This window comes from Lepisosteus platostomus, chromosome 16, assembly GCF_059453375.1.
Source record: "Lepisosteus platostomus isolate fLepPlt1 chromosome 16, fLepPlt1.hap1, whole genome shotgun sequence".
NCBI classification, from domain to species: domain Eukaryota; kingdom Metazoa; phylum Chordata; class Actinopteri; order Semionotiformes; family Lepisosteidae; genus Lepisosteus; species Lepisosteus platostomus.
Window position 1 is genome coordinate 15,715,887 of NC_142626.1, and position 12,125 is coordinate 15,728,011.

Sequence of the window (12,125 nt, forward strand, 5' to 3'; positions counted from 1 at the left end):
CCCAGGGGCACCTGCAAGGCTGGAGGAGGGCCGCCTGAGACAAATGCGGGCAAACGCGAGACAATTGTGGCGCTGTGGCTTGTTGTGAAGGGACGCTGGTCTGCGGTCGGCGAGAGTCTGGGTTCACATCTCCCAAACGGACTGTGGTCGGCGAAGATCTCGGTTCAAACTGGCTATACGGCTCTGTGGTTAAGGATCTGTGCCTGAGACTGGAAGGTTGCCGGTTCAAATCCGGCAGCTGGTAGAGGAATCCTACTCTGTTGGGCCCCTGAGCAAGGCCCTTCACCCCAGCTGCTCCAGGGGTGCTGTATAAATGACTGACCCTGTGCTCTGACCCCCAGCTTCTCTCCCTGTCTGTGTGTCTCATGGAGAGCAAGCTGGGGTCTGAGAAAAGACACATTCCTAATGCAAGGAATTGTATAGGGCCGATAAAGCAACATCATCATTATTATTAAATGCAAAGGCAGGTGTTTCTTGTCATTATAGAGAGCTTATTTCTGCAATGATGGCGATCTGGTACAGCTCTCTGACCACCTGCTACCTCCCGCGTGTGGCTGAAGACCACCTGACAGGGACACAGACGCCTGTAGGCCGAGGAAGCGTCAGGAAAGAGGGAGCTACAGCTGAAATCGAGCTCCCCCCCCATCTGTAAGAGCGCCCCCTAGGGACGACATCCGAGCAGGCAGGCTGCAGCACCATCAGAGTGGCGAAGGAGCAAGTTGGAGGGAAACATTTCATCCTGAGGAGAGGAGATCATCTTATTGATCCGATCCCTTTCAACCAACTGCTGAAGGCAACAGACTTTAGTCAAACCCTTAGCTAGGGTTAGGATAATTAGAAAACATGGAGGATGTTTGATGGCATGGTTGTGTTCTAGGACGGAAAGGATTTTTAGGAAAAGTGATATTTCAATATCATCTTCATAATTTGTTTCTTGCCCATATGGCTCTCTGCACTGCTTTGCCCTAAATGGGAATGATGACTTAAAAGCAAAAGTTTGAAAGAAAAGGCTTCAGCTTTTCAAACTGTTGCGTTTGGCATGTAATGCACTGGCATTTTTAACAGTTACAGCTAATATGTATGGGCTATTCCTGACTCTTAACCTATTTAACCCTGAAACAATGCTCATGGAGAACACCGTTCAACACTGCAATTTCTAATGACAGAATACTCTTCAAAAAAATAAAAACTTAGCCCAGTTCAAGGCCTAAAGGCGATTCAAAAGAGGGGGGTTTCAAATATTAGAAAAGCGCTACGTTAAAGGAAAGGTGGCAGAGCTTGCGATGAACCGAGGGGGGCAGAGACGGGGGGGGGGGGAGGAAGGTTATACTTCAGAAGCAGAACCGTAAAGGAACGAAACAAATTCACCCTCCCACGACGCTTAAGTCCAAGCGGAGCAAAAGTTTGGACTAAACCTATGGAAGCCCTTTTCCGCCAGGGAGTAAAAAAAACGCGCTATGGTAACTCAGAATTGCGACTTTATATCTCACATTTGCGACTTCGAAAAAGCCCATATTTCATTGTCCTCTTGTTATTGTAACGGATTCGAGTTCTAGGGCTTGTGCCCTCGCCTCTCCCACCCTACTTCGTGCCTCCCCGCATGGGCTCGAACCCAGGTCTTGCCAGCTGAGCTAAAGAATTACTAAGTCGCTTCCATACTAAACGGCTCGAGCAGACTAATGAAGGAAAAAAAAACTCGGGAAGAGAAAGCACACAGCGCACCAGGACTCAAAGATCCAAAGAGGGGAAAACCTACCAGGGGGAAAAAAAAGATTATAGAGAACCAGCAGGAGAGAAAGACAGAAAAAAAACGTCGCAACAGTTCCGCCCCGACAGCAGCCACCAACTCGGCTTTCCGACACGCCGCGCAGCGTCGGAGAAACACCGGATTGGGATCCAGAGGAGGTAGAGGGTGAAGGTGTTTTTTTTTTAAAAAGAGAGAAAGACCCTTGAAAAACAGAAAACAGGGCCGGCTCTTTCTCAACCACGACGGTGTCTCGTTTCTTTTCGGTATGGAATACAAAACCTTCGTTTTGTTTTGTCAAGCCCGTCGAAAACAAAAACAACCGACCAGCTGTCCAGAACGGAAAATGGCTTTATTTCAGTTCCAGTTTAACAATCTAAAATAAGACCTCGTGAACATACACACTATTTTGCATTTGGTAATTTCAGGCTTAAAGAGACTAAAACCGTGTCTTGGATCTAGTTTCTCTTTGCTGTGAAGAATCATATTACATATAGATAAAATTTAAAGGCGACATTCCTGCTAGAAGCTAAGAGCTTCACAGCCTTATTGAAGACAACAGTGTTGACCGATTAGCAATATTGGAAGGCTCTGTAGTCAAAGCAACACGAATCTTCATCCTATTCCTTCCGGATACGGCGCTCAGGAAGTTCTTCTGCTTGTTAGGGCAGCTGTCCTGGGCTCGTTAATTACGGTTTCTCATTAATTACTGAATGCGCTCGTGAATTCGGATTACACCCTGCCTCTGGTATCGCCTACTGCAATTTAATGCTTCATGCTAACAGACTGTCCTGACCTGTGTTTCTGCAGCCCAGCCAGAAGCCTTTTAAATTTTCTAAACTATGTATAGAGAGGAGAGGACGCTGTTAATGAGGACACCCGCCTACGAGCCAATTAAATCAGATGGTTAAAGCCGGTGAGATCAGCCACTGCAACACTTTCTGCTGGCCGCTCATTAGTAGTTTATCTCGTGACCACGTCGTTCAGCAGTCTTGCCGGAGGGAATTTGAGATTTAACTCGATGATGACATTTGAAACCTAGTTTTCCCCACACCGAGCAGCAGTACTAGATCAGAGCTGTTCAAAATGCTAGAAAACTCGAGTGAAACTGTTACAGTAGGTACATTTTTGACGCTGAAAACGTTCATCTGCTAATGTGAATCAATCTATGAATTGGCTTCATCTGCTCTCCTCCCCACTGAGAGCTGGGGTGTGGGGAGCGGACTGGCGCCTCACCCAGGTGGGGCTGCACACTGGTGGTGGTGGATCCCCATGACCTGTAAAGCGCTTTGAGTGGAGTGTCCAGAAAAGCGCTATATAAGTGTAGGCATTTCCACAGCAGTGTGTGTTGATCACTTTCGCTAGGTTGCAAGTTCAGAATACAGAGATCCAAAAACCCGCAGGGTTTTTATAGCGATGCGGGCAACTTCAGCACCTCTCCTTCTCTGCCCACTCCTTATATCCGCCAGCATAATTCCGGGCCCTGAAAGTAACGAGAGAGAGAGAGAGAAAACGCCCTCAGTTAAGAAGGACCAAGAAGCAGCAGGAAAAAACACCAGGTGGCGTGCACTGTGATGCACTGGAGAGCAAGTTTCCCTTAAGAAACTTCAAATACCGTTTCCTCTCAAGATTATGTCCTGGTTTCCCTGCTGAAGATGAACTGAATTAGTTTCATCACTACTTACATGACATAACTGCAATTACAACTTTCAGTCATCCCAGGAGCTAAGCCTGAACTGACCCGATCGGTATTCTCAGTGTCCACCAGTAGGAGGCGCTCTTCCCAACAAACCTACTGGTCATCCCCACCCTGGGAGAACCCTGATCTTTCCCGGGGGAAACTCCTGAGGAGACCCCAGCTCCAACTCATAGACCAAAGCTGTCGGGAGTACTTCCTGGCGTCGACCAGTAGGAGGCGCCCTCTATCACAGCAATTCCTCATCGACACCCTCTAATCCAGTGACAGGGTGCTGTCGGACGGGGTGATCCATCCCAGATGTGGCTTGCTAATCAATTAATTACCAAATTGAACCAACATGATTAATTAATCAGAAGGAGCAAATTAGCGGCTCAGTAGCTGACTGCAAGGCCTGTACTAAAATAGCTTTAAGAGGCAAAGGGCGAAATGGATCGCCAGGAAAGCATACTTCTCGAATCCGAGGGCGCGTGCTGTCTCTGTGGCCGTTGCTCCTCGGCGACCCATCTGACAGTGGAAGACGAGTCGGGGGGCGTCCGGGGGGGGCTTCTGCACGCCGTACTTGTCCTGGAAGGCTGCCGGGTCCAGGGCCAGCTCCCGCTCCACAGCGCCCACTACAGGGCGGGAGAGGAAACGCGCCACTGCATTACAAACAGAACTGCAGAGCTGGGAGGTCAGACAGTCCCAGCACAGTACACTCCCTGGTATACGGAAGAAATGGGGACAAGGGTGGGGTTCTGGATACGAGGCCTTTTCGGATAGACGAGATTAAAGCAAGCGAGCACGCAGTGAGGCCGAGCAAAAGCTTAGGGCACCTTCACAGTGATAAAAAGCTGAAAGGAAGTCACATAGGATCATAAGGGAATGGAAATATAGTCAAACAAAACCAGATTCCATTTATTTAATTAATTAAATCATTGTCTTTATATATAATTTTAAGATCAGATCACTTTATCAGCCATATACAATTCCTTGCATTAGGAATGTGTCTTTCCACAGACCCCAGCTTGCTCTCCAGGAGACACACAGACAGGGAGAGAGAAGCTGGGGGACAGAGCGCAGGGTCGGACATTTATACAGTGCCCCTGGAGCAGTTGAGGTGAAGGGCCTGGCTCAGGGGCCCAACGGAGTAGGATTCCTCTGCCGGCCGCGGGATTTGAACTGGCAACCTCCCAGCCATAGGTGCAGATCCTGAGCCACAGAGCCACCACTCCACCCCAATTACTAATTTTATAAGTAATCAAATGTTAAATGAGTATTCATCCCCTGATGAAGCTTCAGTAACATCATAAATTAAGCGTGAGCACTTAAATATGAATTCACTTTTAATTTCAGTATCTAACCTAAAAGTTTAAAAAAAACAGTCCTTAACACTAGGTTTTTGCTCATTTATACTTAAGACTCCTCTGGCTTCTGGGTGGAAAGTAAGCAAAAGACTGCAATAGGTACGGAATTTACATTATCGCCCAGATTTGAGTTTTTTATTGGTTATTGATACATGAAAGACCCAGCTGTGCTCTAGCCTGTGAGAAACCCAGATGATGTTAGTCACTGTCTTCTGGCTCAGAATGTTACACATTTTTTTTACACAAAGAGGTCAAAAAACATAAATCCAGACCAGGGAGGGGGCTTTAAAACTCCTCTGTCCCGGCTGCTTTCTAAGAAATGGCTGGATGCCATCCATCGGTCAAGACAGGAGGCATCCCTTTACACAAAGTGTGGTGGGGGTGTGGAACAAGCTGCCCAGTCCTGTGGTTGAAGCCCCTACCCTGGCTGCTCTCAAGACACAGCTGGATAAGATCCTCCAGTCGGGACAGGAGGCCCTTCTTTACACAGAGGGTGGTGGGGGTGTGGAATAAGCTGCCCAGCCCTGTGGTTGAAGCCCCTACCCTGGCTGCTCTCAAGACACAGCTGGGTGAGATCCTCCAGTCAAGGCAGGGAATACCCCTTTACACAAAGGGTGGTGGGAGTGTGGAACAAGCTGCCCAGCCCTGTGGTTGAAGCCCCTACCCTGGCTGCTCTCAAGACACAGCTGGGTGAGATCCTCCAGTCAGGACAGGGGGTCCTTCTTTACACAGAGGGTGCTGGGAGTATGGAACAAGCTGCACAGCCAGGCTGTTGAACCCGACACCCTGTTTATTGTTCAAGAATGGGCTCGATATGGCTGAATGCCCCCCCCTCCTCTCGTTAGGACCTGCCTTGTGTATTCAAGAGCCGGGCTGTAGGAGACTTACCGGGAATGTGGATAGAGCCTGGAATTTTCCCCTTGTCCACCTCCTCTTGGGTGCGCACGTCAACCAGCAGCAGGTCCGGGCTCTTCCCCAGGAGGGCCTTGAGCTCAGAATAGGAGATCACTTTGCCTGCAGGGACCACAGAGCAGGTGTGAGCCTGGTGAGTACCTGGAAGGGAGACTCCTGGGAAAGACTCCTGGGAATCTGTGCCTGTGACTGGGAGGTTGCCGGTTCAAATCCAGCAGCTGGCAGAGGCATCCTACTCTGTTGGGCCCCTGAGCAAGGCCCTTCACCCCAGCTGCTCCATGGGTGCTGTATAAATAACTGACCCTGTGCTCTGACCCCTAGCTTCCCTCCCTGTCTGTGTGTCTCATGGAGAGCAAGCTGGGGGCTGTGAAAAGACATGTTCCTAATGCAAGAAATTGTATAGGGCTGATAAAGCAACATCATCATTATTATTAAATGCAAAGGCAGGTGTTTCTTGTCATTATACAGAGCTTATTTCCATAATGATGGCGATCTGGTACAGCTCTCTGACCACCTGCTACCTCCCACATGTGGCTGAAGACCACCTGACACGGACCCAGACGCCTGTAGGACGAGGAAGCATCAGGAAAGAGGGTGCTACAGCTGAAATTGAGCTCCCCCCCATCTGAAAGAGCGCCCCCTAGGGAAGACATCCGAGCAGGCAGGCTGCAGCACCATCAGAGTGGCAAAGGAGCAAGTTGGAGGGAAACATTTCATCCTGAGGAGAGGAGATCATCTTATTGATCCGATCCCTTTCAACCAACTGCTGAAGGCAACAGACTTGATCGGATTTTAGTCAAACCCTTAGCTAGGGTTAGGATAATTAGAAAACATGGAGGATGTTTGATGGCATGGTTGTGTTCTAGGACAGAAAGGATTTTTAGGAAAAGTGATATTATATCTTCACAATTTGTTTCTTGCCTATATGGCTCTCTGCACTGCTTTGCCCTAAATGGGAATGATGACTTAAAAGCAAAAGTTTGAAAGAAAAGGCTTCAGCTTTTCAAACTGTTGCGTTTGGCATGTAATGCACTGGCATTTTTAACAGTTACAGCTAATATGTATGGGCTATTCCTGACTCTTAACCTATTTAACCCTGAAACAATGCTCATGGAGAACACCGTTCAACACTGCAATTTCTAATGACAGAATACTCTTCAAAAAAATAAAAATGTAGCCCAGTTCAAGGCCTAAAGGCGATTTAAAAGAGGGGGGTTTCAAATATTCGAAAAGCGCTACGTTAAAGGAAAGGTGGCAGAGCTTGCGATGAACCGAGGGGGGCAAAGACGGGGGGGGGGAGGAAGGTTATACTTCAGAAGCAGAAATTTAAAGGAACAAAAAAAATTCATCCTCCCAAGACGCTTAAGTCCAAGCGGAGCAAAAGTTTGGACTAAACCTATGGAAGCCCTTTTTCGCCAGGGAGTAAAAAAACCGCGCTATGGTATCTCAGAATTGCGACTTAGTAACTCAGAATTGCGACTTTATATCTCATATTTGCGACTTCGAAAAAGCCCATATTTCATTGTCCTCTTGTTATGGTAACAGATTCGGGTTCTAGGGCTTGTGCCCTCGCCTCTCCCACCCTCCTTCGTGCCTCACTGCATGGGCACGAACCCAGGTCTTGCCAGCTGAGCTAAAGAATTACTAAGTCGCTTCCATACTAAACGGCTCGAGCAGACTAATGAAGGAAAAAAAAGTTTCTCTTTGCTGTGAAGAATCATATTACATATAGATAAAATTTAAAGGCGACATTCCTGCTAGAAGCTAAGAGTGGAGTGAGAGAGTCCAGACTGGGTTCCAGTCCTGGGCATCTGTCTGGGTGGAGTTTGCACGTTCTGCCTATTTTTCCATGAGTTTCCTCCCACAGTGCAAAGACATGCGGGTGGTTTCATTAGTTTCTGGGAAAACTGGCCCTGGTGCGAGTGTCTGTGTGTGTCCTGTGATGGACTGGTGTCCCGTCCAGGGTGTACCCCGCCTTGTGCCCGTTGCTTGCTGGGGTAAGATCCGGTTTCCCCGGCGCCCCTGACTTGCCAGAACCTGTTCGAAGCTGGATGGGTGCGTTTCCCTCGTCATTGTGGTGGAAAATGAACACCAGGGGGCGCTCGTCTCGGGTATAAAAATCACTGCCGTCCCTTAATCTTTGAGGGCGTGATGCTACGACACACTGACAGAGCTGTGGTTTAAAACAACAGTTGTTAACCCTTGCAGCTTCCGCCTCGACTTACTGGGATATGTGTACATGATTAATAAGCACTAATTTATGAAGACCACAATGATGCCCTTCTCTGAAAGGCGACCCACAACATACTGTACACGTTTGAATGTCGAGATGGAGACTGTGAATGTTAAGGTGAACGAGAGCAGTACGTTTCGCGGTAGGATTGCCATTCACAAGACTTCACCACACTGTCCTACACCTGAAGGAGGCTTCACAGCCGAAACGTTGCGTTTTCTGTCTTCTCCTTTCAGCCGGGAATACACCTATTACTTGCTCCTTTGCAGACTACGCCTGCTGACGCGGCTCCCCACCTGAGCTACTGTGCCACACCGTGTGTTGAAGTCAGGAAAGTGCTCAGTCGCTCCCAGCTGCACATTAATTCAACAGCCTACCGTCGGAACTAGCAGAGAACTGAAATACAGCCGCTCTGGACCCAGGTGGAAAATTTGAGTATTAAACCGCAAAACGAAACGGCCGATTCACCTGCGGCGTTAAACATACAAATGCATATATACTTCAAGGTGGGTGGGAGTGATTTTTTTGGTGAAAACGTCTGAACGGGCGATCGGCAGCGGTTGTTCAATCTGAATGAGATCAAATCATAGTCCGAGCGAGCCGTGTTCACAGCCGGCGCCTCCTGCAACATAGAACTCATGTTATATCGCGAAAATACACAACTCCGGGCCAAGTTGACACAAAAATGCTTAAGATTTGTTGCCTCCTATAGAGACTGCCTCAAGCGATCGGGCCAAAACCAAGCCTTGTTCGTGCATATGTGGAATACAGGTCCGTCTGTCACAACTTCAGGGGTGAAACCCCCCCTCCGTTTCGCTACCGATCGCTGTCTTAGCTTCCGCCTGCAGTGAGGGAAGCAGCGGTTCGGATGTGTGAAACTCCCCGCCCTCCCCGATAAGTCCGAAATGAGGACACCGGCGTCCAACAGGGCGAGGCTAACCTGGGTCCGACATCGCGTCCGCGGCGGGTTCAGCTCCGGCAGCGCCCGTGTGTGCAGATAGATAGACGGTGAAAGCCGGCTCTTGGCCGTTTTCACTTGTTGCTGCTCATCCAAATGCCCTGCGGACTCCCCTCTCCTGTGAAACCCTGGTAACTACGGAAACTCCTGCTACCGGTTGGGTTGGGAGCTCAGGGAAGCACAGCGGACGCAGGGGGTGGGACGTATCGCAATTACTCGCAACGCAGTAGTTTTTTTAAAAAAAACATCGCTAACTCATACAGCGCTGCGGTATAGATACATTCCGGTGTTTCATTGCTAACGATCCCCTGCTTGTTGGCGCCCTGGGGGGCAACCTTGTTGTGAAAGGCGCTATAAAAAAATACATTGGAATATTGGTGCATGTAATGGGGTCTGTGTGGGTCCTAATGCCCCAGTATAGTGACGGGGACACTAGACTGGAAAGAGGCGCTGTCCTTCAGATGAGACATAAAACCGAGGTCCTGACTCTCTGTGGTCATTAAAAACCCCAGGGTGTTTCTCGAGAAGAGTAGGGGTGTTACCCCGGTGTCCTGGCCAAATTTCCCCCCGGCCTTTACCCATCATGGCCTCCTAATAACCCCCCTCTCTGAACTGGCTCCATCACTCTGCTCTCCTCCCCACTGAGAGCTGGTGTGTGGGGAATGGACTGGTGCCTCATCCAGGTGGGGGTACACACTGCTGGGGGTGGAGGGGGTCCCCATTACCTGTAAAGCACTTTGAGTGGACTGTCCAGAAAAGTGCTATATAAGTGTAAGCTATTATTATTATTATTATTATTATTATTATTATTATTATTATTATTATTATTATTAAATACTACTCACTGGTTAACTCTACCTGCGGATCAGGCTGGAACATTTCTGCTGGAACCTGAACTTATTAACTCGTACACCTCGGTACATTAGTCATCACAGGGACTAGTGAGCAGGAAGGGCCGCTTCATGTTGCAATGAGTGGGAATTTGAATGTGAGTTTGCAACAAACGGTATGTTCACAAAGTTCACGACTTTCACGACAAACTCTGCAGCCAATAGTACCCAATGGTTAGTCTGCAGAGGTTCTGGAGAGTTATAAATACACATATTGCCCAGAGGCTCAAAGTGAACATAGACACCTCCAGTGGTGAGACCTGACAGTTACCTCCCTCCTCCAGGCTGTAAGTACAGTAAGCAGGGTGATCATTTGCAATGAACCACAGACAAGCTGGGCACCAAACTCTCCCTTTTCACCCAGGAACTGAATCACGCCAGGCTAGCTATGCCCACATCTGAGCATCATCCAGCAGAATCTTAAAATCATAGCGGACATTTTCTGTTTCTTGAAAGAAGCCAGGGCATTGGCTTCAACAGCATTTTCCACACCCCCGCTACTCTTTGTGTATAGAACTGCCCCCACCCCCATGTCATGATCTGAGGATCTCATCCTGCTGTTTCTTGAAAGAAACCAGGGCATTGGCTTCAACAGCATGTTCCACACCCCCGCTACTCTTTGTGTATAGAACTGCCTCCCTCCTTCACCCAGGAACTGAATCACGCCAGGTTATCTATGCACACACCTGGGCAAGACAAGCCATCATCTAGCGGAATCTTAAAATCATAGCGGACATTTTCTGTTTCTTGAAAGAAGCCAGGGCATTGGCTTCAACAGCATGGCTGGGTTAGCATGTTCCACAACCCCTCTACTCTTTGTGTATAGAACTGCCCCCAGTGTCATGATCTGAGGATCTCATCCTGCTGTTTCTTGAAAGAAGCCAGGGTATCGGCTTCAACAACATGGCTGTGTAGCTGGTTCCACACCCCCACCACCCTTTGTGTAAAGATGTAACTTCTGTTCTGAGGTGCGGCAGGGCAGCCTGTAATTCTGCCCAAAGCCATGAGAGGGCGCCTAATGTCCTCTTTAACTCCAACGTTGTAATCATCGACAAGACCAGATCACTTCATCAGCCACAATTTATTGCATTCGGAATGTGTCTTTTTGCATACCCCAGCTTGCTCTCCATGAGTCACACAGACAGGGAGAGAAGCTGGGGGTCAGAGCGCAGGGTCAGCCATTTATACAGCGCCCCTGGAGCAGTTGGGGATAAGGGCCTTGCTCAGGGGCCCAACAGAGTAGGATTCCTCTGCCGGCTGCGGGATTTGAACCTGCAAACCCTTCCAGCCACAGGCACAGATCCCTAATGACAGAAAAAAAGGGTATTTTTCCTGTTTCACTTTGGTTAAACATCAAACCTGGTAACATCACGGGGGGAATTCTCTCTTTAATCTCAAAGAATGGCGCAGAAGAAAAGTCACTGAAGGCTTCAGTAGGACTGGCGGTTTGCCCTGTCTTGAACTACTCTCTTGCACATGTACATATCCAACATCCTCGTCATTTAACTCAATGCCCTTTCTCCTTTATGCAGAGCCAAAATTGTATATCAGCCTGCTACTGAAATTGTAGACAGCAAGCGTTAGTTCTGGCAGATTGTTCATTAGATACCTATATTTTAACTCCTGCTTGGGTTTAAGACCTCTGTTACAAATCAGGCAAGGAGACTCCAGGCCATCAGAGGGCACACACAGACACACCCACCAGCACAGCTTTGGACTGTAAGACCCATGTGACAAGGTGAGAACATGCAGACTCCACACAGATAGCACTCCAGGTCAGGGATTGAACCTGGGATCCGCAGGGCTGCTATGCTCACCTCTGCATCACTGTGCAGCCCCTAGGCACAGCTGATGAGGTGATGTCAAGCCTTAAGAAAAATTCAGATTGGACAATACAGGAAGGGACCAATACCAAAAGGCCAACAGCTTTGTGCTCTAGAGAGGATGTCAGTGGCACAGATGTGCAGAACTATACCCTGGTGTGTTGTGCCCAAACATTAATCACTGCGGAGCTTCAAGCCTGTGATGGAGTTGCTACAGATCTCTCAGTTTAGTAACTGACCAGTCTTTAGACTTCACAGACTCACCCTGATCAGACAGCTTTCCGGTAGCTGGTCCTGGCTTTCTAGAATAGAGTGGAAAAGAGAGAGAGGAGAGGAAGAGTGTGAGAGAAAGAATAGAGTGGAAAAGAGAGAGGAGATGAAGAGTGTGAGAGAGGAAGAATACAGTGGAAAAGAGAGAGAGGAGAGAGAGTTCAATCAAACTTTATTGACAGAAAAAACAAAGTATTAATCTTGAGTCTTAAAACCCCATTTCAAGAATTAAGAAAATAAAATCATAATTGGA

General features: G+C 48.4%; 1 protein-coding gene across 1 annotated transcript; it reads right to left on the reverse strand.

Annotated features, from left to right (window-relative positions):
* Nucleotides 1–2,077: 2,077 nt before the first annotated feature.
* LOC148646955 (thiosulfate:glutathione sulfurtransferase-like) lies at nucleotides 2,078–9,135 on the reverse strand. Its single transcript, XM_088608923.1, has 4 exons — nucleotides 8,872–9,135; nucleotides 5,675–5,800; nucleotides 3,892–4,054; nucleotides 2,078–3,227 (listed from the first exon to the last, which is right to left on the reverse strand). Exons 1-4 carry the CDS (start codon nucleotides 8,882–8,884, stop codon nucleotides 3,173–3,175), a joined length of 357 nt encoding a protein of 118 aa, XP_088465049.1. The 5' UTR covers nucleotides 8,885–9,135; the 3' UTR covers nucleotides 2,078–3,172.
* Between the last annotated feature and the right edge of the window lie 2,990 nt (nucleotides 9,136–12,125).